Genomic DNA, 24342 nt, shown 5'->3' on the forward strand with positions numbered 1-24342 from the left:
AAATTTTTAATTATGTCACAAAAATATGGTAAGAATTTTTTTTATAACTGTTGAAATAATAATGAATTAAACACCCTTTATATGTGTAACAATAAATATATATTTTGTCTATATTTATTAATAAAATTATTCATTGACATACAAGTTTCTATATACATGGAAAAGTTTTCATGCAAGATTATTTTTTAATAAAATATTTAATTTCATTCCACGTTTTTATATACGATTGATATTAATATACAAATAACATTCACAATACATCTGATGGCAGATAAAAAATGGATCACCAAAATTTTATAAAAAATATGTTCTCTAAAATATGCTTCGTGTGTAAATAGCATTATTCTATTTTTTTTAATTAAAAATTTTGGCGATTTAATACGCCAAGTGTGGGCAGCATTCGAGCTATATATGTTTAAAAACTTATTTAGATCATATAGATATAGATGTATTTATATATTTATATTAAATATATAAGAAATAGCTAAAAAAAATATTAGTTTATTTAGAGCCTAGTTGTGAATTTCTAAAGATAGCATTCGTTCCATTTGTATAGAACACAGTGATATAAAAATATTCTATCATTATTAATAATTCTACAGGCAGTATTTCATAAATGTAGAGATTCGTTAGGCACTTTTTGATTAAATTTTTTTCTGAAGACATATATCTCTTTGTGTTACTTTTGTATTACTGCTGTTGACTGTCAAGCAATAAAGCGGGCATTTCAACGCTTCATCTTGTCCAGAATTGGTACAACCATATCAAAACATGGTCGTTTACCCGGATCTTCATTCATACAGATGCGAATGAGCTTTGCAAGATGTGGAGAGATACCCGGTGGAATACTTACGCGTAAATCTTCCAGTGCAATCTATAAAATAAATGATCAATGTCAATTAATTTGTAAATTGACATTTAGACTGGATATAACTATACATAGTAATTTATAAGATAGAAACTGGATAAGAAAGAAGTATATATTAATCATGAATAATTACAGAAAGAGAATCTTAGTATGTATTATATTTTAGAAATATGAATGAGAATTATAGAATTTACCTTCATGCCACATTCCATGGGCGATAGATCCGCAAATGGTACTTCTCTGGTTGCCAATTCCCATAAAAGAACGGCAAAGCTCCACATATCGCTCGCTTCAAGATTGATATCTGCGGAACGCTTGCTTAAAGCTTCTGGCGACATCCACGCCGGCTCGTAAATTCGTCCGACTTCTTGGAAGGAAAACTTGGCGTCTGCCATGTTCACACGAGCTGTTAAATCCTCGTCAATCTGAAACATAACGCAGGCTAAACGATAAGTATTGTATGTATGTATATATGTGTAGACTTTAGATATTTAGATATACATTCAATTATTCTTGTAATTAATTAACTGTTACAGACTCACCATTATATGCTTACTGTTTAGATGAAATCTACATCTATTGTGCCGATCCAAACCATGAAGGAATGCCATAGCCCTGGCGATATCAAGAGCCAATCGAAGAGCACGAGCTGTGTCCACCAGGACACCAGTTCCACCATGCAGAAGTCGATGCAGACTACCTCGCGCCATATACTGTGAAACAGTTGCTAACTGTGGCGGCTGATTTACACAACCGAGAACCGGTAGAACATTGGGATGTGAAAAGATTCTCAACTTTGGAAATTCCTCGTTGAAATCTCTGCAGATGCGTGCGGTGCACTCGCGAAAGTTTAATATCTTGGCGACGATATCGTTGTTCTGCCATCGTCCTCGCCAAGTTTCACCACTGGGTGTGCTCGCGAGATGCGTATGCAGAGCAAGATCTATCATACTGATTCCTTTGTGCCGAGAAAGTGTCGCGTCCCCTGAAGAAAATAGTAGAAATATATTGTAGCTCTCTCATATAATTTCGTTTGTGTTTCAGAAATACACTTACGGCTCCTGGTTTTCAAACCTAACCAGCTCTGATCCTTAAATTGAATTTTCTTCAAATCTTGTCCATATTCTAATGCTAAATCTAAAGAAACAAGGGTTGTTCAATCATATGCAAATATGAGAGATATTAATTCGTGTTGTATAAACTTTTTACACACCATGCAATCTCTTAGCCACGACACCTCTGGCTTTATCAAGAGGAGTATCACCGTCTTTGTTGGCTATGGACACAAGAGCACCAGCTGCAACCAATTCTTCTGCAATTGCTTGATCTCCCCAAAAACAAGCATAGTGTAAGGCAGTATTTCCATGTTCATTTGTGACATTTACATCGGCACGATTTCTAAGTAACTATAAAAATCAAATTATGTATTACTTATCTTACACAAATAGTTTTAACAATCTTTTACGAGTAGTATGTTAAATTTTTTTTTTTTTTTTACCAACTGTACTATTTCCTTGTGTCCATGTGCTGAAGCAAGATGCAAAGGTGTATCGTCACCTCTATTGGTAGCATTAATGCGTGCACCTCTGCTGAGGAGTAGTTCTGCCAATTTTAAATGTCCTTCTTTACAACACCAGTGAAGTGGGCTGAATCCATGATCATCTCTATATATAGAGCAACATATTTAATTAAATTATTTTATAATAAACAAGAATTAAAATCCAAATTACAGTTTGTAGAGAGAAAGATAAATAGTTTCTTAAAATATCCCTTAAGAAACTATCATACAAATAAAATTTAGTTCTTCTAGTAATCTAATTTGGTATATATATAATATGAAATTTGATTCATATGCTTCATATATTCTCATCAAAAATATTCTTTGCAGGATCAGGTGATTATTCAGCCAGCCCAATTATAGCATCTGAGAAAGCACAACATTCGACATCTGAGGAGTGATGAGTCTTTTCCAAAAAAGGAGTTCTGGAGTAATTACCCTTGATTCATGTCGTGCTCGGTGTCATCCAGCCAGACGCGGACCTGCATAGCGTTGCCCTCGCGACACCATTGAAATATATCTTCCATTTTCGTTCTGCTTGTCAAACAATATAGTCGTAAACACAGACGATACGCTAGTTGTACGAGAGCAACGGCACTATTCGTGCTCCGAAACGGCCAGTCTCGTCATACGCTAAATATAGCCATATTCCTGATACTAACACATCAGCACGGCAGCCTTATTCTTTGTTGCATGTAACTTCAATTTACAATTATGTTAATTTTTTGGAAAAAAAACTGTCAATTGAACTCTCACATTCCACAGCTGGAATTTCGAATGTCACGCGACTCCTGATCTTTACACTTGTCCAGTGCAGCGATCAATTATACAAACTGCACCCAGGTGACCATATAAGATCCGCGCACCGACGTTGACACATGAACAAACAACACAGAGAAATCAGCTTGTCTGTGGGTGGACATTGGTTACCCACGTGACTTGAGACAGCCTTGACAAAATGCGGGATAATGAAGACATTTTAATTAAAGATTCTCGAGTAAGAGTCTGCACCCTCGGCTAAAAAAAGGTGGTTATTATATATTTATTAGAAATCAATACTTAAATTTTTAATATTATTTATTAATTTCGCCATTTTTACCCGAAGCCAATCAGCAAGATCTGTCCAACCTATTCGAAGTGCACAAGGTGTAGAAGGTTCATACGACGAAGCGAGCATTGACATAATCAGGCTTATCTCTAGTCGAGACGCGCGAGGAGTCAGCAATAATGATGATACGCCCGGTTGGGGAACGTCCGGCAATGACAGTCAACAGATGATCGCGAACCAGCTGGATATATCTATGTATGTACGAGCCACACAATCAAATATGGAAAGTCTAGAACGCTGCGTGAAGTCGTTGGAGGAGAATGAGAATGACGTGCGAGAGGAAGCACGGAAAGCGTTGTTGAACATCTGTCAAAATGTCCTGAAGTCGCCGAACGATGACAAGTCACGCGAGGTACGTCTGGATGACGAGATGGTCGTTGAAAAACTCCTGCCGGCTGTCGGCGCCATGGAATGTCTGTTCGATGTCGGTTACGTCGAGGTTTGTATACATTTGATCTAGCAGATATTTTTTATATTTTCTCATTTTTTCTTTCCACAAATAAATTTCGCATGCTTCACAGTATTTGAAAATATATTTAAAAAAATCCTTTCTCTAATCAATAAATTTATATATAAACAGGATGGAGAACGTATATTCTTGCCACACAACACATCTCTTTCAAGACTCCAAAGTTTGTTGAAACTATTGTCCACTGTGTCAGAGAGCAAACCTGCAAGACTTGCAACTAGAGTCATTGAGGAACAAAGTTCTGCAATGCAGAAAGAATTCTTCAAAAGAATTTCTGAATATTTTCATGGTGTTATGCATTACGAAGATCCAGATTTACAAAGAAAGGCTAGAAGTGTTATACCAATTGTGCAATTAGAAATTGCAGCCATGACAAAGATGAGAGACTTACAAAAGTAATTCAATCAAATATACATTGCTTGTAATAAAGTTTATGATTGTTAACTATTTCTTTTGCATCTGCAGGGCTCATAAATTTAACAATGCAACAGAAGCTACCTCTTCGACTCAATTTGAGGCAGAATTGATTGCTAAAGATTTATTGCTTGTTGAGCTTCTACACTGGTTTAAGAGTGATTTTTTTAAATGGGTTAACAGTCCAAAATGTTCAATATGTTCTGCTGAATGTGTATATGAAAGCGTAGTACCATCCACAAATCGTCGTTGCTCAAGGATAGAGTTGCACAAGTAAGTATTTCTTGTAAAAGATTACATACTGTACTTATTAACAATATTATCACAATATTAATTCAATCTTAGATGTAAAAAATGCAATGTAATCGTCGAGTTCCCTCGTTATTCGCATCCAGAGCTACTATTGACGCTCAGACGAGGTCGCTGTGGAGAATGGGCCAATGTGTTCACACTTTTATGTCGTTCATTGGGCTATGATGCACGATTTATATGTGATGAGACAGATCACGTTTGGACAGAGGTAATTAATGAAAAACTACCAGTGGTTTTACAAGAATTATTTTATAACTAGAATCCTCCAACTTTTTACTTTACTATTTCCAGATATGGTCGGCATCGAGCAAAAGATGGACTCACGTAGATCCATGTGAGAATGTGATAGACAAGCCATTAATGTATGAGAAGGGATGGAAAAAGAAGTTAACGTATATAATAGCCTATTCCAAGGATGAGGTGCAAGATGTCACGTGGCGTTACACGCGGAATCAAGAAGCCGTTATGAAAAGGCGAAAAACTTGTACGGAACAGAGCTTAAGGCAATTTCTGCAATCGTTGAACGATCAACGACAAAATTCGCCCAATTACAGCTGTGCGCGCAGAGAATATGTCGTCAAGCGGAATTTATTGGAGCTTGCTGATATGCTGTACATTCCAGGTTTACAAAATGAGAATTCCGACGAAACTTACGAAGGGCGAACTTCGGGTTCCGTTGCGTGGAGATTAGCACGAGGCGAAATCACGCAGGTATGGATATATTCTAAAATTTAATAAAAGAATATTACAAATAAAATTATGAAAATATATGTAAGATTAAATTATATGAAGAAGAAATATGAGAGTCATATTTTCTAAAAATGTATCAAAATAACTTTTCATTATTGTGTAATTTATATATTTGCTTTGTAGGCCAATATAGAAAAAGGTTACATTTGGGATATTTCTAAATATGGACAGACGTTTGAACTGCAGTATAATATCGTTAAAGATATGTACCATGTACACAATGATGGTACAATTTTAGAGCAAATATCTGGATGGCAAGAAGGAATAAATATTATGGATGGTGGAGTCTTTCGTAAAGAGGAGCATGATTGGAAGATGGTTTATTTAGCACGATCTCCACAAGCACAATATGGATATATTAAATGGTCTTTCAAAATTACAAATTCCGAATTGTATATAGAAATGTTTAATTTAAAAGCTAAATCAGAAGTATTTCATGGAGCTAATGTATCCTGGAAGATAGAAGCTCTTTTTAATGACGACAAAATGATTGTTATACCTATTTCCAATTGCAACAGTTTCTGTACAAAAGAAGTGCAGAAAGCTGTAAGATTAGATATAATTGTGACCTTGTCCGGTGGACAAGATCAAATTGCCTGGCAACACGCTCAATTATTTCGACAAAGTCTAGAGAGTATCGAGGAAGCATCTATGATAATTAGTATTCAATTGAAAAATTGTGGCACAAAAAAATGATTCTTGCAAGTCGTATGGTTAGTGATTGAATTTTTGTAGACTAAATTATTTAAAAATTTCTCTTTAGTTGAATTTTTACTATATAAATATAATATTGTTTCGCATATTCTCCGTAACTTTCAATTATTCCTCAATATTAGCCTTTCCTATTGCACAATATATTCCACCAGAATTTAATAGTATATTATATGAATAACGATATTTTTCCAATGTGTTTGCAGTTTTATTTTTTACAAGAGTAAATTAAAGAAGGCTTATTTTTAATTGACATAATATTTTTAATAAAAAACGCGCTTAATACAGTCACATAATAATGTCAGTGTTTCCTCTAATCATTTTTTTTTTTAATTTTGCACAGGGCCTGACAGATTATTCACACGTCCATGATTACAGCACTGTTTTCAAACCGCGATCATCGTTGCGTCAGTGCCTTGAAGGCGATTCCGAGTAGACGATCGTTCTGTCGAGCGCGACTTTTCGCGAAGGCCCGATTCAGCCGATTCTCCGAGTCGGTGAATTTGACAGGTCTCGGTTGAGACGCGACGAGTCCGAGAGGTTAACGGCGAACAGCAGTGCCTTTCGTGGAAAATCGATTAAATCCAGGCAGACCGTGTGGAGAGACACGACTCGGCGTTCATATCGTCGCGTGATCGTCGGTGTAGACAGAAGGGAGAAAGAGAGAGAGAGAGAGAGAGACGGAGACGGAGAGTGCGGTTTGGCCGATGGCGGCGGCTGTCAACTCGCGGATCTCGCTCTACGCTCGGACGATTTTTCAGAAAGTCTCGTCGGTTCGGGGCTGAAAATAGCCTCGCGTTGAAGGCGCGACGTCACGATTTATGAGACCAAGAAGAGACTAAGAAGAGCCTCTTATATGACATCGGGCAAGGAAACAATGGGGTAAGCGAGAGATCATTTCTCCGGCTAGAGAAAGAAAGAGAGAGAAAGAGAGATCAGACCGCCTTTTAAGGGTGTGTTTAACGTGCGTGTGTATATATAATACGCGTGTATTCTCGCTAATTTTCATCACGCCGCACCCGTGCGCGATATTATTGTTCCTAATAATGCCTATCACCGGTGCCGCGACGTCGTGTCCGCTCGCGAACCGGATCGCTCTCAATACGCAGGATGCGGGGAACAATTGCAACTATGTGCAACTGCGTTTCTCCGCGGCATCTGTTCCTCGCACGCGTTTTGTATCCGGACTTTTGATTGACAGTATCAATGCGGTGTATGTATTCGAGTAATGAATCATTTTTCTTTTTTTTTTTTTTTATAAAATAATAGAACGAATTAAATCACGAACACTTGTCTTTCTATGCATGTGACATCTATTTTATTATTTCAATAATTAGAATGAGCCAAAAATGCGGATTTTTCAATAAGCGGGAAAGTTTTAATATTTTTAAGATTTATTTTTATATACACATGCAAATATATATATATATATACATACATATATATATATATATATATATATATATATATATATATAAGGCTCTATTTTTGTAATATAAATTTATAAATAATGTATTTTTTGTTCCATGTATTTATACATTTATTTAAAATCGAGCAATTAATATTCAATCTTCTTTATTTGATTATTTAGAAAAATTTATTTTTATTATTATTATATATTTTTGAAAATAATTCCTTTTTCAATAATATGATATATTGATAAAAATAAATTTAAAATTTTATTTTATTTATCATTAATTTTAAATATAAATACAAGTACTGCTTTGTAAAAAATCTTATTGTATATATGCATTACTTCATAATTTTATATTTCAATTCTATACATCTTTGAATATGCATTTGCTTTAATGAGGTCAGATAAAAATAGACACTTTGTACCATATATGTACAGATTACGCATATATATGTGTACATACTCTTATTATTGAAATTAATTACAGTGAACAACCAATCTTTACGTGCAAAGCGCACGTATTTCACATTGACCCCAAGACAAAACGATCTTGGGTACCTGCATCATCAGCAGCAATATCAGTATCATTCTTTTATGATTCCACCAGAAGTCTGTACAGAATAATATCAGTTGAAGGAACAAAGGTGCGATTAGGAATGGTATTCATAAGCATAGAAAACGAAACAGACTTGTATCTATCATATTCTCATTTTCTTTTCAGGCTGTCATAAATAGCACAATTACGCCAAATATGACTTTCACAAAAACATCACAGAAATTTGGCCAGTGGTCGGATGTCAGGGCGAATACTGTATACGGTTTAGGTTTTGCATCTGAGGCTGAGTTAGGAAAGGTTTGTGTTTACTTTTTTCATTACAATCTACAAAACAAAAATTTTTACGTATCATACTCAAAAAGAATATTTTTCATTTATAGTTTATCGAGAAATTTCACGAGGTGAAAGAAGCCACCAAACTAGCTAGCGCCAAGTTACAGTCAAACAGCTCTTCGGTCACACCAGCTACCAGTGCGAATGTTAGCCCAATTACGTCTCGATCGGGTATGCCGTCGTCGGAACAAGATCTCATTGATCCACCAAACTCTTCGATGATTAACTCCAACGTGTCGGCATCGAACAATCCGAACCCGAATGCCAATATGATAACCGCTCAGAACAGTGTATGTTCGGTAAGCAGCAGTCCTTTACCTGGTAGTTGTCAGAATAAAGTGGACGATGAATTGAAAAACACAGTCCATTCAAGATCACAGAGTGTTTCTCAGCAGAGTACAGAAAGTCCGCAGCATCAAGGGAAATCGGCGCAACTGAGCTCTACACAAGGTGGACAGTCAGCTGAGGTGCAGCTCAAGTACGAGAACGATAGGCTGAAACTTGCTCTAGCTCAGAGTTCTGCTAATGCAAAGAAATGGGAGGTACGATCGAAAAGATTGTTTATGAAAAATATAAATGAGAATGATGTAGGAGCAATAAAATAATGCAATTAATGTTTTATTATAGATTGAACTGACTACCCTCAAAACCAATAATGCAAGATTAACAAGTGCGTTACAAGAGTCAACAGCTAATGTCGACGAATGGAAGAGACAGCTGCAATTGTATAAAGACGAAAATGCCAAAATAAAAGCTAAATACGCCGATTTGGAAGCTGGAAAAATCGCGGAGGGAAACAGTGAAGCCTTAAGATTGAGAGTCGAAGCATTGGAAAGTGAGCTGAGAACGCGAAATGAAGAAATCAAAGTTCTCACTATGGCCACTAAGAGTAAAGATTTTGTGGTATGTATACAAAATTTTCTTAATACTCCTAGTATATATATGTATATATATGTATATCAAGATTAGGTTAATTCGTCAAGTATTTGATTAACAAATATCTGATTTGTATTTACAAGGCTCTACAGAAGGAGAATGCAGAACTTCGCGAAATGTTGAATGTAGTTCATGAACAATTAGAACTTGCATTGAGTGCAAATAAGGTTCAAAAACAAAATTTGGATACATTAAATGCCAGATTAGCTGGTTACATACAAGATTTGGTAACTGTACATCGAGAAATCACAAATACATTGCAAACTTAAGTTTGCATCATTAGGGAAACCTAAGAATGCCTTTCTTAGGTCTTTTGTATCTACTGTAAGCACGGTGTACGAATGGATGATATAGAGTAATAACAAAGGGAGAAGTTCCAAAAAAATCGAACGCAGTTTAATCGAGCAGAAAAATTCTAGAATACTGAGATAGTCGTCTCTCGAAAATAGTACACTACAGAAGAGATTGCTCCCCGAGCATGTATTTATATTGATCTGTTTAGCATTTCTCTTTAGAAATAAGTTTCGTGCCATAATCGTGCTATTGTTACACAGAATAGGACACTTAACTTTACCACCTGCTTTTCTCCTTCTGACATTTTATGCATTTATGCTTCAAAAATGCTCTGTATGGATATACAGTCTTATAAATTCGATATGGATTATAGTTATAAATTCATATTTATGATTATTTTCGAAAAGAAAAAATGATAAGAACAATTGATGAACAAATTAGAACAATAAGTTTTAAATTACAAATTTTTCATTAAGTTAAAATTATAAGCTCTGCTTATCTTTCCAGAACTGCCTAATGCTTATCTGGATATTATTTTCTTGAAATTTACATTGTCTATTTTTATTTTTTATCCACAATTTTTGAGACAGTAACATTTATAATTTTATAAGAGTTATTATTACTCTCTACAGACTCATTTTAAATGTAATAATTTTAACAATTATTACTGTAAACATAAAATCATGTACATTAAATTAGCAAAATTGATATTTCAAAACTTAAGATACAAGACTTAAGATAATTTTGAAAGTTTTTATTTTCTCTGTTCATATCTTTTACTTATTAATTTATACATATATTCTATTCTAATATTATATCAAAATAACTTTTACATATAGGATGTTTCGTAAAATATGCGAATATCATTAATAGAGATATCTCACGAATTCAAAAGTGATTTTTTAGTAGAAATCCGAATGGGAATTTAGTAATTTAAGGAGTACAGAGTCAATCAGCATGTCGCATTGACCAGATACTGATAGATACGGGTAATACGTAAGAGACAAAAGGATACATTTGCAAACATTGGGACATATTTAAAAATTCAAATTTTCTATATGACAATAGAAAAGTTTTTCTTTTGGTGTTTTTCGATCAGAACATTGATTCTATGTAAGAAATACAACTCAAGGACTTTCTATTGTGATGTATGATACTTTCAAATTTTTCAAACTCTTATTCCAGTGCTCAAATGTACCTACGTTTCTCTACGGATAATACAGGGTGTCTAAAAAATCTACGGTCTTATTTATATTAAGATGGTCAGGCAAATGTGAAACAAGTTTGTATAAACCTATTCCGAAATTATTTTATATTAATGAGTTACAAAAGATTGGGGATCATCATTTGCTAAGAACTTTTTACTAACTTTTAATCGCTTTCACAATTTTTTAAACAAGTCAGAAACAAGTGTATGTGCAAATTATTGTTTATCTTTTCACATTTTTTAAAAATATAAACTCGCAATTATTTTTACGTAAATTAGTGAGCAAATAGAGTGAGAGAGTGCTTGTATATATAAATAGAAAAAATATGGACAATAAGAAAAAAATCACTTTCAAGCAATTTATATATAGGAGAGAGAAGAAATGTTATATTGATACATTTTTTATATTTCTTTTATCTGCAGTTATTTTTCTAATCTGTGCTTTAGAGATTAAATTTAATATTCTATAATAATATAATATAAAATGATACTTTTATTTTACTTTTTCACTTTTCTACTACAATTTGAATTTTAGAATAATTTTAGATATAAGACGATAATGTGAGACAAATACGAAATTTTTGGCAATTTTTAGAAAATGTTTGCATAGCGTAGATTAACTAATTGAACAAGAATGTCTTCTCTGGAATGTTATTTAAGAATCATTGCTTCGCATATCCATAAAATCATCTTTGAATGTTATTGTGCAAAATGTTTTCTTTCTTCATGCTAATTATGTGTGTGGTAATACATCAATGATAATATACACTACACATTGATATATGAAATGGCATGCCTGTGATAGAATTTTAATCATATTATAAATTACATTTTTTATTATTTTTGCTCTTGTGTGGATTAAATATTCATTTTTCTCATGAATCCACCTAATCATAACATACAAAATTCAGATAAGTGGATATTTTATGGTAAAATTATTTATAATCTGTTTTTTCTCTATAATACATCAATATCTGTGTAAGCATACTTTTATGAAACATTCTATATATAGCTTTTTCTATAATGTTGGTGGAAGATTTCAAATGGTAAAGTTAGGTGTCTCACATCTGTAAAATTCTATAAAAAAGCACATTTATTGTTGAATTTGCCGAATATGTGAGAATCATTCTTATGTATAAAATATAGTGAAAAAACGGCGACTGTCCCGAGAGTGCGTGTTTGTGAGAGAAATGTTTTCGTAAAAGCGTTCCTGCAATTCCATCTAAATAAGAAGGCAAGAAAGAAAATGATATTCTTCCAATAAAGATTCTCGATATCACAGAACGACACAAATATAATATCCGCTTCTTTACAACACATTATCTAATGTTGAAGTATCATCCGCCTCTCACAACTACTGCGTTTCAGCTAACATATGATATATAGAAAATAGCCTCGAGCATCACACGCACTTCCTCTCAATTGCAAATTTTTTGGCTTAAATGGAAGAGATATTAAAGAGATCAGAGATGAAAGAAAATGCAGTGAATCTGAAACACCTTGTACATACATACGTTAATTTCAGTTTCTTGAATCCTGCAGTACACTTGTGTGCGGCATGCCATTGTAAGATTTATTATCTATGCTTGCTTATTAATGATTATCATTAATTTTATATTATCGGAAACATTTGATGTTAGATTAATAATGTATTTATTTTAAGGTTCCTGGCTCCTCGCTAACCATGTTGAAATTGTGACAAAATATCTTTTTATTTAAAAATGGCATCTAAGAATTTTCAGTGTATGCTTTTTCGCCTCTGACGTTACAATCCAACATGATCGCGGCGAGGATAGGAGTCCTAAAGACGTTTGTAGTGCAATTTACATCAAATCTGAAACTGTACACAGTATGACAGTGCTGGAGGGTTTAAAGCAATGTTATATTTACCAATGGAACTATATAATCTTGTTATTAGAGAATTTATTTATATTTAAGGAACACTATATATATTTAGTTTTTATTTTGTGTATTAAAAATACTCTTTATAGGTATTATTTTATCTTTTTTTACACACTGTATGAAAGTTGTTATTATATATGTAGACTTCGTATTTAATATGTATATCCATCATGTTTTTTTTTAAATTAGAACAGTTGTTATTCAACATCGATTTTCGAGTTGATCTACATGCAGATAATTAACGTTTTATGTACATCATACATATACTATACAACGTTATAAGAATACTTTTATTTATCATGTGTATTGAAATTAAGAATTGTTGCATGGATCATAACGCGCGCATTTACAATTAAGTGATTAGTATCGAATCTATCGGAAATTACATAATAATTGTAAAAATTATGTATAATAATTTTAAGACGCGATTTTATAATCTTTTTTTGCAAACCGCATTTTTATACAAAAATTTATATTGAATGCAATGTGTTTTTTTGTTACATTTTTTGATTGTATAAATATTTAGAGAATGTATTATTATTATTATTATTATTATTGTGGAAAGCATTACTATTATCATTGCTATTGTGCTGCTACTTTTACTATTGCGATCATTGCTGCTATTATTAAGTCACTCTCTTACTGTCGCTCACACAAAAATATCTCTCTTCCTCTCTCTCTCTCTCTCTCTCTCTCTACATCTATTATTAATATCTTTGTTGTATCATTATTTAAAATTACTATGAGTGACATTGTCGCGTGTTAGAAATATTTTTACCAGTGTTACAAATATATTGCATTAATTGTGTGTGCGCTTGCAAAAATGTTTAATAGTCAAATATATAAAACATATCAAGAATGTCATGGTTAGCATAATATGCAATTTCTTGAATTTATTTTTTATTTTACTTCTTGAACTTAGGCACACTCAAGTAACAAATCATAGTTATCCCATGAATATAATTATCAAAAAATCTATACATTTAATATTATTAGTAAAGTTTAGTAAAAAGACCCTAATTATATAACGAAATTAATTCGATTACATTTATATTGTGTTTTTGCATATGTAATTTCTCTTTATCATCAGTGATTTATATTGAGATCTGGGATGTCAGATATGTACTGTATAGAATCGTTATCAATAGACGGCTTTGAGAGACTATATAAGGTAGTTCGTTATTGATAAAGCAATCAGAAGATTCAATTAAAAAAAATCAAATTTAAACAAAATTATAAAATTAATAATTTCTCTGTCTCAAGTTCGCATAGTTTATTAATATCAAAAAATACTAAAAATGTGGATTATCCATTTAAGAAAATATAGACTGTCTAGACTTCATATAGCTTATTTAAAAATTTTAATCATTTTTTCGGAAATAAACTTAAATTTTTTAAATTGTACTTTAATTCTTTAGTTAAAATATAAAAGCGCTAATATTTTTCTTAATTATAAGCCACTAGATTTTTTTAATATTAAGAAATTAAAGTCATGAGCTTTCTACAATATTTTTGCTACGGAAAGATCGTCTTCAAATTGCTCGGTTGTTATGATCAAGATTGCGCGTACATATTGCGGAACACCTTATATAGTCAAAAGAGATAATGCTAAGTGAGATATGACGTATGTATGATTTGAAGATGTGTAACGTGGTTCCTTTGCTACGCACAATTTAGAATCATTAACGAGACTCATTTTACATTTGAAAAAACTTTTCAGTACATAACATGCGTTGATCTTTTATAAATTATTTTACAATATGTTGACAATATACATTTTACTGTTAATACAAACTATGTATTATATTTTGCAAAATGTAAGAAATTCATATTATCAAGATATTATTCACGGTTACGAATGATTATAACATTCAGCTCGCATGTTCTTGACTGTACTATAATTGTATAGTGCAGATGTGTAAGAGAACGATTCTCTCAAAGTGGTAAAGGTGATAAAGAAAAAAGAGAACCTAGACAAATTTTTAGTAGATAATTAGATAAGACAAGTGCAAAATGTGCTAGAGAATGTGCACTTTTTATCGTACTGACAGTATATATATATATATATATAAATATATGTATGTATTGAAAAAAAATGTTGAGGAGGGATTTTCAATTTGAGGAATTGGAAACGAAAGCCTCGCTTGCCATATGTAATCTTAATAAAACATTTTCAGACGGCTCCACATCGAATTTTTCTTCTATTATAAGCTCTACTAATCCTAAATATATAAGAATTTATTATTGATTATCTACATTAAAAATTATCAAAATTTATTACACCGATAGATTTTATCAAGAATATCATTTTATCAATACAATTTTCTTCCAATGCATTTGGTCCATCAATGCATTGTGAAAAAAAATGTTTTTGAAAAAATTTTAAATACTTTTATAAATAACAATCACATATAATATCGAATTGAATTTATCGAATTCTTTTTGAATGCGTCATCGAATTTTTACAATGTGAATGAATAAATTTTCTGAATAGGCATGCATGTTATGCAAGTGACATCATACATGTATATAAGGTGTACACATAGGTACAGAAAAGTGACGTCTCTATTGAATTTAATGATTTTGGAAGCTCAACAAAATTTATATTTGTAAAAATATATTAGATATTTTGATAAGATCAAATTTGTTCATCTTTAGTTCGATTTCTGTATGGTTTATGCGAAATATCTCTAAATAATGACTTTCGAGACACTGGATGTGCTAATTCCGTCACGCATTCTACGTGTTCAAGAGCGTCACGATCTGTTCTCATTCAATCAAGGATTATGAATCATATATACGCTCTTCGTGAGTAATATATTAATTATTGAGGAAATACGTAATAGAAGTTTTTTTTCAATTTTCGAATTTATTATTAAAATTTATACGTATGCAAAACGTATTTGATGTGCGAATTTTGGTAGTTCCTAAAAATTATTGTCATTGTATCCTATTGATCTCATCGACGGCGTCAGTCGGGCGGGCAATGGTTCACTCACTATCTCCTTAGCTCACTACAGGATATTCCGTTCTCCACGTCATTATTCGGCGCTACGTCGTCAGCCCCACCAATGTTTCTCTCTCTCTTTCCCTCAACATTGTCCTTAATATCGCCGCTGGCAGAACAGTTTCCACCCAGTTAGCAAAGTATTCATACGCAACGCAACGAAGAATCATTCTGAAAGCAACCGGCATTCTCTATAAATTGTCAGTGGAATTAATATATATATTAACGTAAGTAAAAATATTAAGTATTAAAATTATTTTTATAATCGATGTAATTAGCTGACATATTGCGCAATTTAGTTAAATTAGTAGATTATATATATATATATATATATATATATATATATATATATAATGTAAGATTGTGTTTTCAAAAAAATATTATTTTTATATATGCAGGTCATTAAGATAGATTAGATTAAAAGTATCAAAGTTATTATAAATGTCATTAATGTATATAATCTTCCATTTAATGACTAGCTTTATTATATCAATTTATATGTGAAAGTAAAGTATGAAAAACAACTTTCATTATTTGAATAATTCAGCTGTATCAGCATTAATTAAAAATATATTATGCTGTATATATTTGTTTGACTCGATAATCTTGGACAGTCGAATTCTAAATGTGGTGAAAACAATCACTGATTTTTATTACACAATCTTTAGAGATTAATAGCTTGCTCGGCTACATATAAACAGAATATTTTTCTTTCACAATCAATTTTGTAATTTAATAATCTAAAAAGATTAATGTCAGAAAATTGTAGACAAAATTGAGAATTTATATTAATAGAAAGAATATATATTTATTCTATAAAGCACAAATCTTAATTCAAAATTCATCGTGTTAATTAACATTTCCTTTAGCGATCTAATATTTTTTACTAAACCTTTACCTTTAGTCGCACTTTTTTTTTGAAAACATTTGCATATTGTAATTATTATTATGGTGTCTGAGAAAAAGAATAGATCATTAAAATCGTATGTGAATCATTATCTGCTTAACAGGAATTTACACAATAGAGATAAGTTATGTTATGTCATACTTCCGTCATCGTAAGCAATTACATTTAATAATTATTTTGCACATTATACTTTGTTTTGTTCTTATTAAAGACTCATCATGATTCACCGTTTCGTATTAAAAAAAATCATTCTTCAAAGACATAAGTCAAACAATCGGTATCGATTTTATGTTTCTTATAATAAATGTATTCTAATAGCCTTGATGGCGCCGTATTTTCTTGGTACCTGGTATTTTCTTGGTAAATAATAGCTTTGACGAGGGCTGTTTTCGAAAGCATTTTTAACGCTTTCAACAAAAAAAAAACTTGCGCGTTTTTTTCTCCGAAAAAATAATTGAAAATGATATTGTTAAAGTGCGGTAATGTTGTCTCACATTTAAAAACCAATTTAGAACATTTACAAGCTAAAATAGATATTAATTTTATCATCTATTTCGCATTATGTCATTGAAAATTCGGCAAAAAAATACCGGTTTGTCGATGCTTCCGTTGTCTTCATCGTAAATAGATATAAAGCAAGTATTGCCCCACCAACAAATTCCTTTCCTCTTCTCTCCCGTACTTCTTCCCGTCAACGGAGAATGCGTTGCAGGCCGTTAGTTGGCCACCAACTACCAGAATCGACACCGTTTTCCGGAAGGAGCGTATCTCGTAGCCGTCAAAAAAGGTAAAGCAAGCCACACCCGAAGTGTCACTTCGCCGATCTGATCGATATAATCTTGCGGCATCTTGTGAAATGATATTCCTTCATCATATCATCATCATCATCGTCATCTCCTAAATCATAAAGCGAACATACAATCATCTCGACAATCGTTCAGCAATAAGCAAATGGATGTAGCGCGTTATACGATGAGATCATCGTCTCAGTAATGTGACGTGTATCTGAAACGAGTCAAGGACAAATTGCCGCATCGTATGCTTTGTATACGTTAATCATGACAGATGAGAATTATCATCTCTTAAGTTACTTTTAATATAATTTTATAATTACAATTTATATTTAAATTAAAAATACTGTAACTTATGATGTATTAGTTGAATTGTAATATATATTATTTAAAATTTTTGAAAGATATCAGATTAATGCGCTTTAATATTGTTGAATAATTAAATAATATAATATTTAAAAAATTAGATATAATATTGTAATAGAAAATAATATAAAAAAATGTTTTCAGATAATCAGCAAAGATGGCAGCAAGTCAATATTATCACGTACAGGTAATTTATGTTAATGTCTAGCGAGATTTAAATCTCGCAATAGTGAGCGCAACATTATGATTCATCTCGTTTTAATTTAATCATCTCGCGTCGGTATGAGTGGACGATTTCTGCATAAACTTTTGTAATATTTCTAAAATGCTTCAAGAACTTTACGGATTTCTTTGCAATTATTTTAGAAACTACTTCCTTTCTTACATTAACAAAAATACGAAACGTGAATAAGTTTAAGAGTTATAATTGATTGTGTAAAACAAAAAAATTCTTGGCAAATAAAGTTTTAGATGTATAAAGTTTAATTCTGTGTTTAAGTTCTCTTACATATTTGCTACTTTAACATATAATATATTATTTCGAAGTTTAATTATACATCAATATAGAAAAGTATTATAGAAAGATCGAATCCGATCGAATCGTTAAGGAAAAATCAAAATTACGTATAAATCTTGGTATGTGAATGAATCACCCATCAATATGTTAATGTTAAAACAACTGCGTTATTTGTTTCTTATTTTAAAATTAACGTAAACGTAATATTTAAAAAACAATAAATTTGAAAAAATATATTTTCCTCTATTTTACACAACGCTTGATAAAGTAAATTGTTTTTCCAATTAAATATGTTGACTAACATTAATAGAATCAGAGTTTTATAGTATAAGCTCAAATAACTTATAAATTACTTTTTAATCCTATATTCATTATATGAAACAATTCATCTTGAATAGTTAATATTTAAATTTAAAATAAAACTCCAATATTTTTACTAATAAATTACCAGCAATTATTTTAAAATTATTAATAATTACCCTTTTTCAATTAATTAATTATAAATATTTCCAGTGTACGCCCTGCGTGTATCCGGCCGATCCCTTCGATGCCGAGGCAGATGCCAGCCTCCTGCGCACCGCCATGAAGGGTTTCGGAACTGACGAACAGGCCATCATCGACGTTCTAGCTCATCGGGGCATCGTACAACGACTGGAGATCGCCGATAAATTCAAAACAATGTACGGCAAGGATCTCGTCTCGGAGCTGAAGTCTGAGTTGTCCGGAAACTTCGAAACGGTTATCTGCGCTTTAATGACGCCTCTTCCTGAACTGTATGCCAAGGAATTGCACAAAGCTCTTTCTGGTATAGGCACTGATGAGGGTGCACTTATCGAGGTTCTTGCGTCTCTGAGCAATTATGGCATCAAGACAATATCGGCCGTTTATAAGGATTGTAAGTAATGAGTGTGAGGTAGTAAGTAAATCGCAAGTTCCTATACAGAACAGTTTTCCAGAGTCTCGTTATCCCTTTATTTAACATCGGTTTTTGTACGTGAAGTAGAAATCTCATCTAAATAAAATTGAAAATGCGATTCTTATTTCGGATAATCCAGAACATATTGTATTTCTTTCTATTTTATAAGTTCTTACACACATAAATATATATATGTATTCAATTTTTATTTACCTAGTGTATGACACAGAGTTAGAAGATGATCTCAAGGGCGATACTTCCGGTCATTTCAAGAGGCTTTTGGTTTCGTTGTCTTGTGTAAGTGATCATTAAAATTATACTGCACATTCCGATCCAGTTTGTTAGTGTCTTTCTATATCCTCTTAATTAACAATCGCAGGCTAGTAGAAACGAGAATACCGACGTCGATGAGCAGGCCGCACTTGAGGATGCTGAAAAACTTGTCGCCGCAGGTGAAGGACAATGGGGTACCGATGAAAGTACCTTCAATGCAATCCTCATCACCAAGAGTTATCCGCAATTGCGGAGGATTTTCAAGGAATATGAACGTATCGCCGGACACAGTTTGGAGAAAGCTATTAAGCGAGAATTTTCCGGTTCTCTTGAGGACGGCTACTTAGCTGTGGGTAAGAAATGATCAAGTTAGCTGTGCAGATATAAGAATTTTTAATTCGCTATTATTCGCACCTCTTTCTTTTTATTAATTTATTCTCTCGAATATTTTACTCCTCTTAAATGTAATTCTTCGTCTACTTTTGTTTCTTTTTTAATTATATAAACGAGTTTCTTTTTTCAGTGAAATGTGCTCGCGACAAGACTGCTTATTTTGCGGAAAGATTGTACAAAGCTATGCGCGGATGCGGCACTACCGATTCAACATTAATACGCATAATTGTAACGCGATCGGAAATCGATCTGGGTGACATTAAGGAGACTTATGAGAGACTTTACGGGAAATCTCTTGCAGAAGCTATCGACGTAAGTGAGATATACTATCATTTGCAACCGTAATAATTTTATTTATTCTGAAAATAGCTGTATTATTTGCTATTTTTCCGTCTTGTTTCTATGAATTATAAATTAAATGAATTTTGATAAAAAAATTAAAAGACAATCTATGTAAAAATAAAAATATAAATAATTCATAGAATGTACAGTTCAAATGTCTTTTTAATAGATTCTTTAATTGAAAATTAATCTTTTATTTTGTTCAGTTGAAACTGAACTTTATTTTTTCAGCTCTTTAGTTCTACTGCCTTTTTATATATGTATATTTATTCGCTTAACACAGTAATGCTTTTTATCTCTATATAGCCAAAATCTATTAAGTTACGCATTTCTATCATAATTCCATTGTTTCTATGTACGATGCATTTCTTAACTCGCGGTTAATAAACATGCGATTACAGTCGCTGAACTAAACAACAATAATAAATAATAATAAATAATCTATTAACTTACGTATACGCGCTGTATCTCAACATTGCATATAACTTTCCATAAATTTCAGGACGACTGTTCAGGCGACTACAAGAGACTCTTGCTTGCTCTTCTTGGATGAAAATATTTTAATTGTACACAACAGTCCCTTTTATCGAAAAATCTACTTCAATGTCGCGGAGATTATACGTGTCGTATTATGTTTCTTTATAGAATTATAGAAAGTTAATTTGGTTGATTTAGTTTATATTTTTCTGACCGTTTGTAGTGTGAATATAATGTTATTCGTGCTATTTATATTATATTTTGCGTTTGATTAAATAATAAAACGTGTGTAAAAATGTATTATAAAATAACAAGAAAAACATGTACACAATTGGGACATTTTTGTACATGCGTTTCTGTAAAGATTGAAAATTAAAAATCGACCAATTGATTGGTACTATATACTAGAACAAGTAAATTGTTAATCGAAATGAAAATTTGCCCCTCATTGTACTAATACCATTAATTATCGTCCATCTCTGACTGCATGCATGCCTGTATCAATTAAATAATATGCATTAAATACATGAATGTCTACATTTTCCTCGAATTAATGTTAGCTTTAATTTTCCCACATTTTTTTTGCATTTACAGAATGACTGCAGCGATGACTTTAAGCAGGTTCTGATCGCGCTATTGAATTAACGAGAGCTCGAGAAGAGTTATTTCTATTATTAAAAGCATTATCAGACATTGCGCTCGTTAACATAAGTGTCAATAATTTAAAAAGCACGCAAATGTAACATATATATTTATTTGCAATTAATGTATACGTTCGCAAATAAACTCATTTCACTAATAACACGAGAGAATATTTTTGTTTTCTTTTCCAGAACGATTGCGCTGCTGAACGGAAAAAACTATTAATAGCAATGTTGAATTAAGAATAGTTATAACTACAAAGCAGAGAGATGAAAATAGTATTTCGAATAAGTATATATAAAAATATAAAATGTACAAAACGTATGTGGTACATAATAATCGTTCTATATATTGTATAATAAATTTATAAAATTACAAAAAAGTTTTACAAAAAAGTTTTACAAAAAAATAAACCTATTGAAAAGATACTAACACTACTTTAAACAAGTATTTTTAGAGTAATAATTAAAACTATATTATCTTATTTCTTTAAACTTAAACAAAAGCTAATCATAATGTATGACACAAAAATGAAAAAAATAGTATTGTGTGTATACAATATATAAAATATATGTAATATAAATATCATTTTAACAATTTATATAAATTGCTTAAAGTATTTACATTTATAGTATATATGTATACACACACATCATAATAAGAATTTATTCTTTTTTTTTAAGAATGACAAATTAATAAATGTCATTAGATATTATTTCTATTATAGACTTTTTCTTAAGCTTACTGTCAATACAACCTAGCTTTATTGTAGAGAGTTTAAGTTTCATAACTTTTCCTAAAACCTCAAAACATGCATGAAATTTATCAGAAGTAACATCTATATCATAAATATGCAAGCAAATTTCTAATTCAACTGCATCCACAATATCTTCTCCTACACAGATAGGTGGTGGATTTCTAGCTAAAAATATACATTTATATTGAAATATAATAATAAAATTTTATATTTTTTTTTACCTGTATGTAATTGAATATTACCTGAAACTGTCTCATTAATAATTGCAAAATTGTTGTACGTTACTGTGATTGAAATCCCATAATCGTGCTCTAAATAACTTGCATTTGCACATACTATATATGAAAATAAAATTTCAATAGAATGCAACACCTATATTAAACAACTAAAATATTTTGCATAATTTACAAATAATAACTCACATGTTCCATTTATAAAGACTGCATCCAATTCTATATATTGACAGCATCCACAATCATATTTGATACATTCACAGCCATTATTATATGTTTTTATACTTTTTGCATGTTCAATAGATTCACCTATAAAAAAAATAAAAGTTCTAAAATAAAAAAAACTTTGAAAAAATCTTCACTAAATGGTTTAATTTCTTTTATTTTTTATGGATTAAATAAAATATTGTACACGAATTTTTTTAGTTACATGAGCATAGATAATTAAATATATAGATATAATCTTATTTTGATAAAAATAAATGCTACTATAAAAATACTTTACAAAACGTTATATATTCATATTATTAACTGTATATGTGTTATGTATTATAAATATATATATTTAATGCATACCATGTATATCGGTGTACATTTCGGAATCTGCCGGTCGTGTTATCACACTTTGACCCATCACCTCTGTAACTTCTATATAAAGGAATAATGTTAAGATGATGCTAATATGCATAATATTGATGCAATATAATTGCTTCATATTTTCGTTTTATTGTCGTAATATTTGACGATAATTATAAAATTGCTTCTCAAATATCTTCTGTTAGCACTGTACACTGTACACTTTTCTCTATGCTTTGATTGATCTTATTCCATTTTATATTCGCTAAATATAAAACAAAGAGATTCTCTAAAGTTTTTTCGGGAATCCCCTATATAAGAATGAGATTTGTTCTTTGTTTTGTGGCTGAATTTGCGCTTTTTCCTTTCTCTTCTTCTCCTATTTCTTCACATCATCTCTGTTATATTTCATTTTAGTGCAGCTAGTGCAGGAAGTTCAGCAACAAAGAACATATAATTTCATTTGTCGCGTGAAGTTCGTTGAATGTTTTCATTGGTTGTGTGCTATTGGAAGAATTGCTAGGAACTTTCCTAGAGATTTTTAACAGCCAATTATATTCGACAAACTTTTTGTCGCGTGCGAATTGAAGATTGAAAACAGTGACTTTAGAAAAGAAGCTAAAAATTATTTAATTTGAATTGGACAAATTTTAATCTTTATGAGAGAATTGTTTTTTAACACAACTATCACGAGTGATTTGTTTTTCAATAATTATCTCTATATTATAGAGTTATATTATAAGCTAGTTTATTGCGGATGTCGGGTGTTAAAATCCATCTTCATGTCAAAATATGCAGCTGTAAATAAACGGTGATTAAACTCTTGCAAGTTCACAAATAATTGAAAAGCATTGACGTTATAACTGATAAATATTATAAATATTTAAATATATATATATTTATATACATTAATATAGACTGCAATTTACAACTGTATATATAATTCTGTGACGCAATATTTAAATCTAATATATAAGTTATATTTATTACAATATTCTTATATATAAGATAATTAGACATATTAGTATATTTTTATAAAAATTGAAGTTTTTAGTTTCAAAATTTATATTTTTATCTTATTATATATCATTTATTAAAAGTAAAAGGTTATAAAAAAAATATTTATATGGATATGAAATTGTTTTACACAAAAAGAATTTTAATTAAATTTTTATATATTAATATATTGTAATTATACATATATATAATTCTAGAAAATTAAAGAATGACTTTTAAATTTATTTCTGTAATTCAAAAGTGAATATATATATATATATATATATATATATATATTCTACTTCGTAGAGAGTGTA

The 24342-nt window shown here is 31.1% G+C and overlaps 5 protein-coding genes and 1 long non-coding RNA gene across 10 annotated transcripts; 3 read left to right on the forward strand and 3 right to left on the reverse strand.

Annotated features, from left to right (window-relative positions):
* Positions 1 to 76: 76 nt before the first annotated feature.
* Ilk (integrin linked kinase) lies at positions 77 to 3632 on the reverse strand. Its single transcript, XM_029299501.2, has 8 exons — positions 3526 to 3632; positions 2865 to 3443; positions 2367 to 2532; positions 2082 to 2274; positions 1925 to 2005; positions 1411 to 1853; positions 1063 to 1293; positions 77 to 874 (listed from the first exon to the last, which is right to left on the reverse strand). Exons 2-8 carry the CDS (start codon positions 2951 to 2953, stop codon positions 728 to 730), a joined length of 1350 nt encoding a protein of 449 aa, XP_029155334.2. The 5' UTR covers positions 2954 to 3443; positions 3526 to 3632; the 3' UTR covers positions 77 to 727.
* Positions 3204 to 6281, forward strand: Pngl (N-glycanase Pngl). The gene is made up of 7 exons (XM_029299500.2): positions 3204 to 3453; positions 3532 to 3973; positions 4115 to 4398; positions 4469 to 4690; positions 4763 to 4937; positions 5021 to 5440; positions 5603 to 6281. Exons 2-7 carry the CDS (start codon positions 3701 to 3703, stop codon positions 6173 to 6175), a joined length of 1947 nt encoding a protein of 648 aa, XP_029155333.1. The 5' UTR covers positions 3204 to 3453; positions 3532 to 3700; the 3' UTR covers positions 6176 to 6281.
* Positions 6282 to 6568: 287 nt separating this feature from the next.
* Positions 6569 to 15018, forward strand: homer (protein). Of its 2 annotated transcripts, XM_029299506.2 has the most exons (7): positions 6569 to 7072; positions 8092 to 8248; positions 8326 to 8457; positions 8541 to 8792; positions 8889 to 9035; positions 9121 to 9396; positions 9513 to 15018. In XM_029299506.2, the coding sequence occupies exons 1-7, from the start codon at positions 7047 to 7049 to the stop codon at positions 9696 to 9698; spliced, it is 1176 nt and encodes a 391-aa protein (XP_029155339.1). In that variant the 5' UTR covers positions 6569 to 7046; the 3' UTR covers positions 9699 to 15018. The 2 variants fall into 2 exon arrangements, with proteins under 2 accessions (XP_029155339.1, XP_029155338.1); XM_029299505.2 differs by having other exon boundaries at positions 6571 to 7072; positions 8541 to 9035.
* Positions 14358 to 17402, reverse strand: LOC114928441 (uncharacterized). Its single transcript, XR_014924174.1, has 2 exons — positions 17337 to 17402; positions 14358 to 16010 (listed from the first exon to the last, which is right to left on the reverse strand). It is a non-coding gene; the product is annotated as an uncharacterized LOC114928441 (long non-coding RNA).
* Positions 15932 to 21845, forward strand: LOC114928436 (annexin B9). 4 transcript variants are annotated; one of them, XM_029299630.1, is made up of 7 exons: positions 15932 to 16066; positions 18048 to 18090; positions 18934 to 19315; positions 19554 to 19633; positions 19716 to 19962; positions 20133 to 20314; positions 20847 to 21371. In XM_029299630.1, the coding sequence occupies exons 2-7, from the start codon at positions 18061 to 18063 to the stop codon at positions 20895 to 20897; spliced, it is 972 nt and encodes a 323-aa protein (XP_029155463.1). In that variant the 5' UTR covers positions 15932 to 16066; positions 18048 to 18060; the 3' UTR covers positions 20898 to 21371. The 4 variants fall into 4 exon arrangements, with proteins under 4 accessions (XP_029155463.1, XP_029155464.1, XP_029155462.1 ...); XM_029299631.2 differs by lacking the exons at positions 15932 to 16066; positions 20847 to 21371 and adding exons at positions 17340 to 17533; positions 21655 to 21845; XM_029299629.2 differs by lacking the exons at positions 15932 to 16066; positions 20847 to 21371 and adding exons at positions 17343 to 17533; positions 21416 to 21623.
* Positions 19716 to 23890, reverse strand: LOC114928437 (uncharacterized). The gene is made up of 4 exons (XM_029299632.2): positions 23030 to 23890; positions 22643 to 22762; positions 22463 to 22555; positions 19716 to 22385 (listed from the first exon to the last, which is right to left on the reverse strand). The coding sequence occupies exons 1-4, from the start codon at positions 23166 to 23168 to the stop codon at positions 22156 to 22158; spliced, it is 582 nt and encodes a 193-aa protein (XP_029155465.2). The 5' UTR covers positions 23169 to 23890; the 3' UTR covers positions 19716 to 22155.
* Between the last annotated feature and the right edge of the window lie 452 nt (positions 23891 to 24342).

This window comes from Nylanderia fulva, unplaced genomic scaffold (assembly GCF_048542155.1).
Source record: "Nylanderia fulva isolate GAGA-0341 unplaced genomic scaffold, ASM4854215v1 Scaffold1, whole genome shotgun sequence".
Taxonomy (NCBI): Eukaryota; Metazoa; Arthropoda; class Insecta; order Hymenoptera; family Formicidae; genus Nylanderia; species Nylanderia fulva.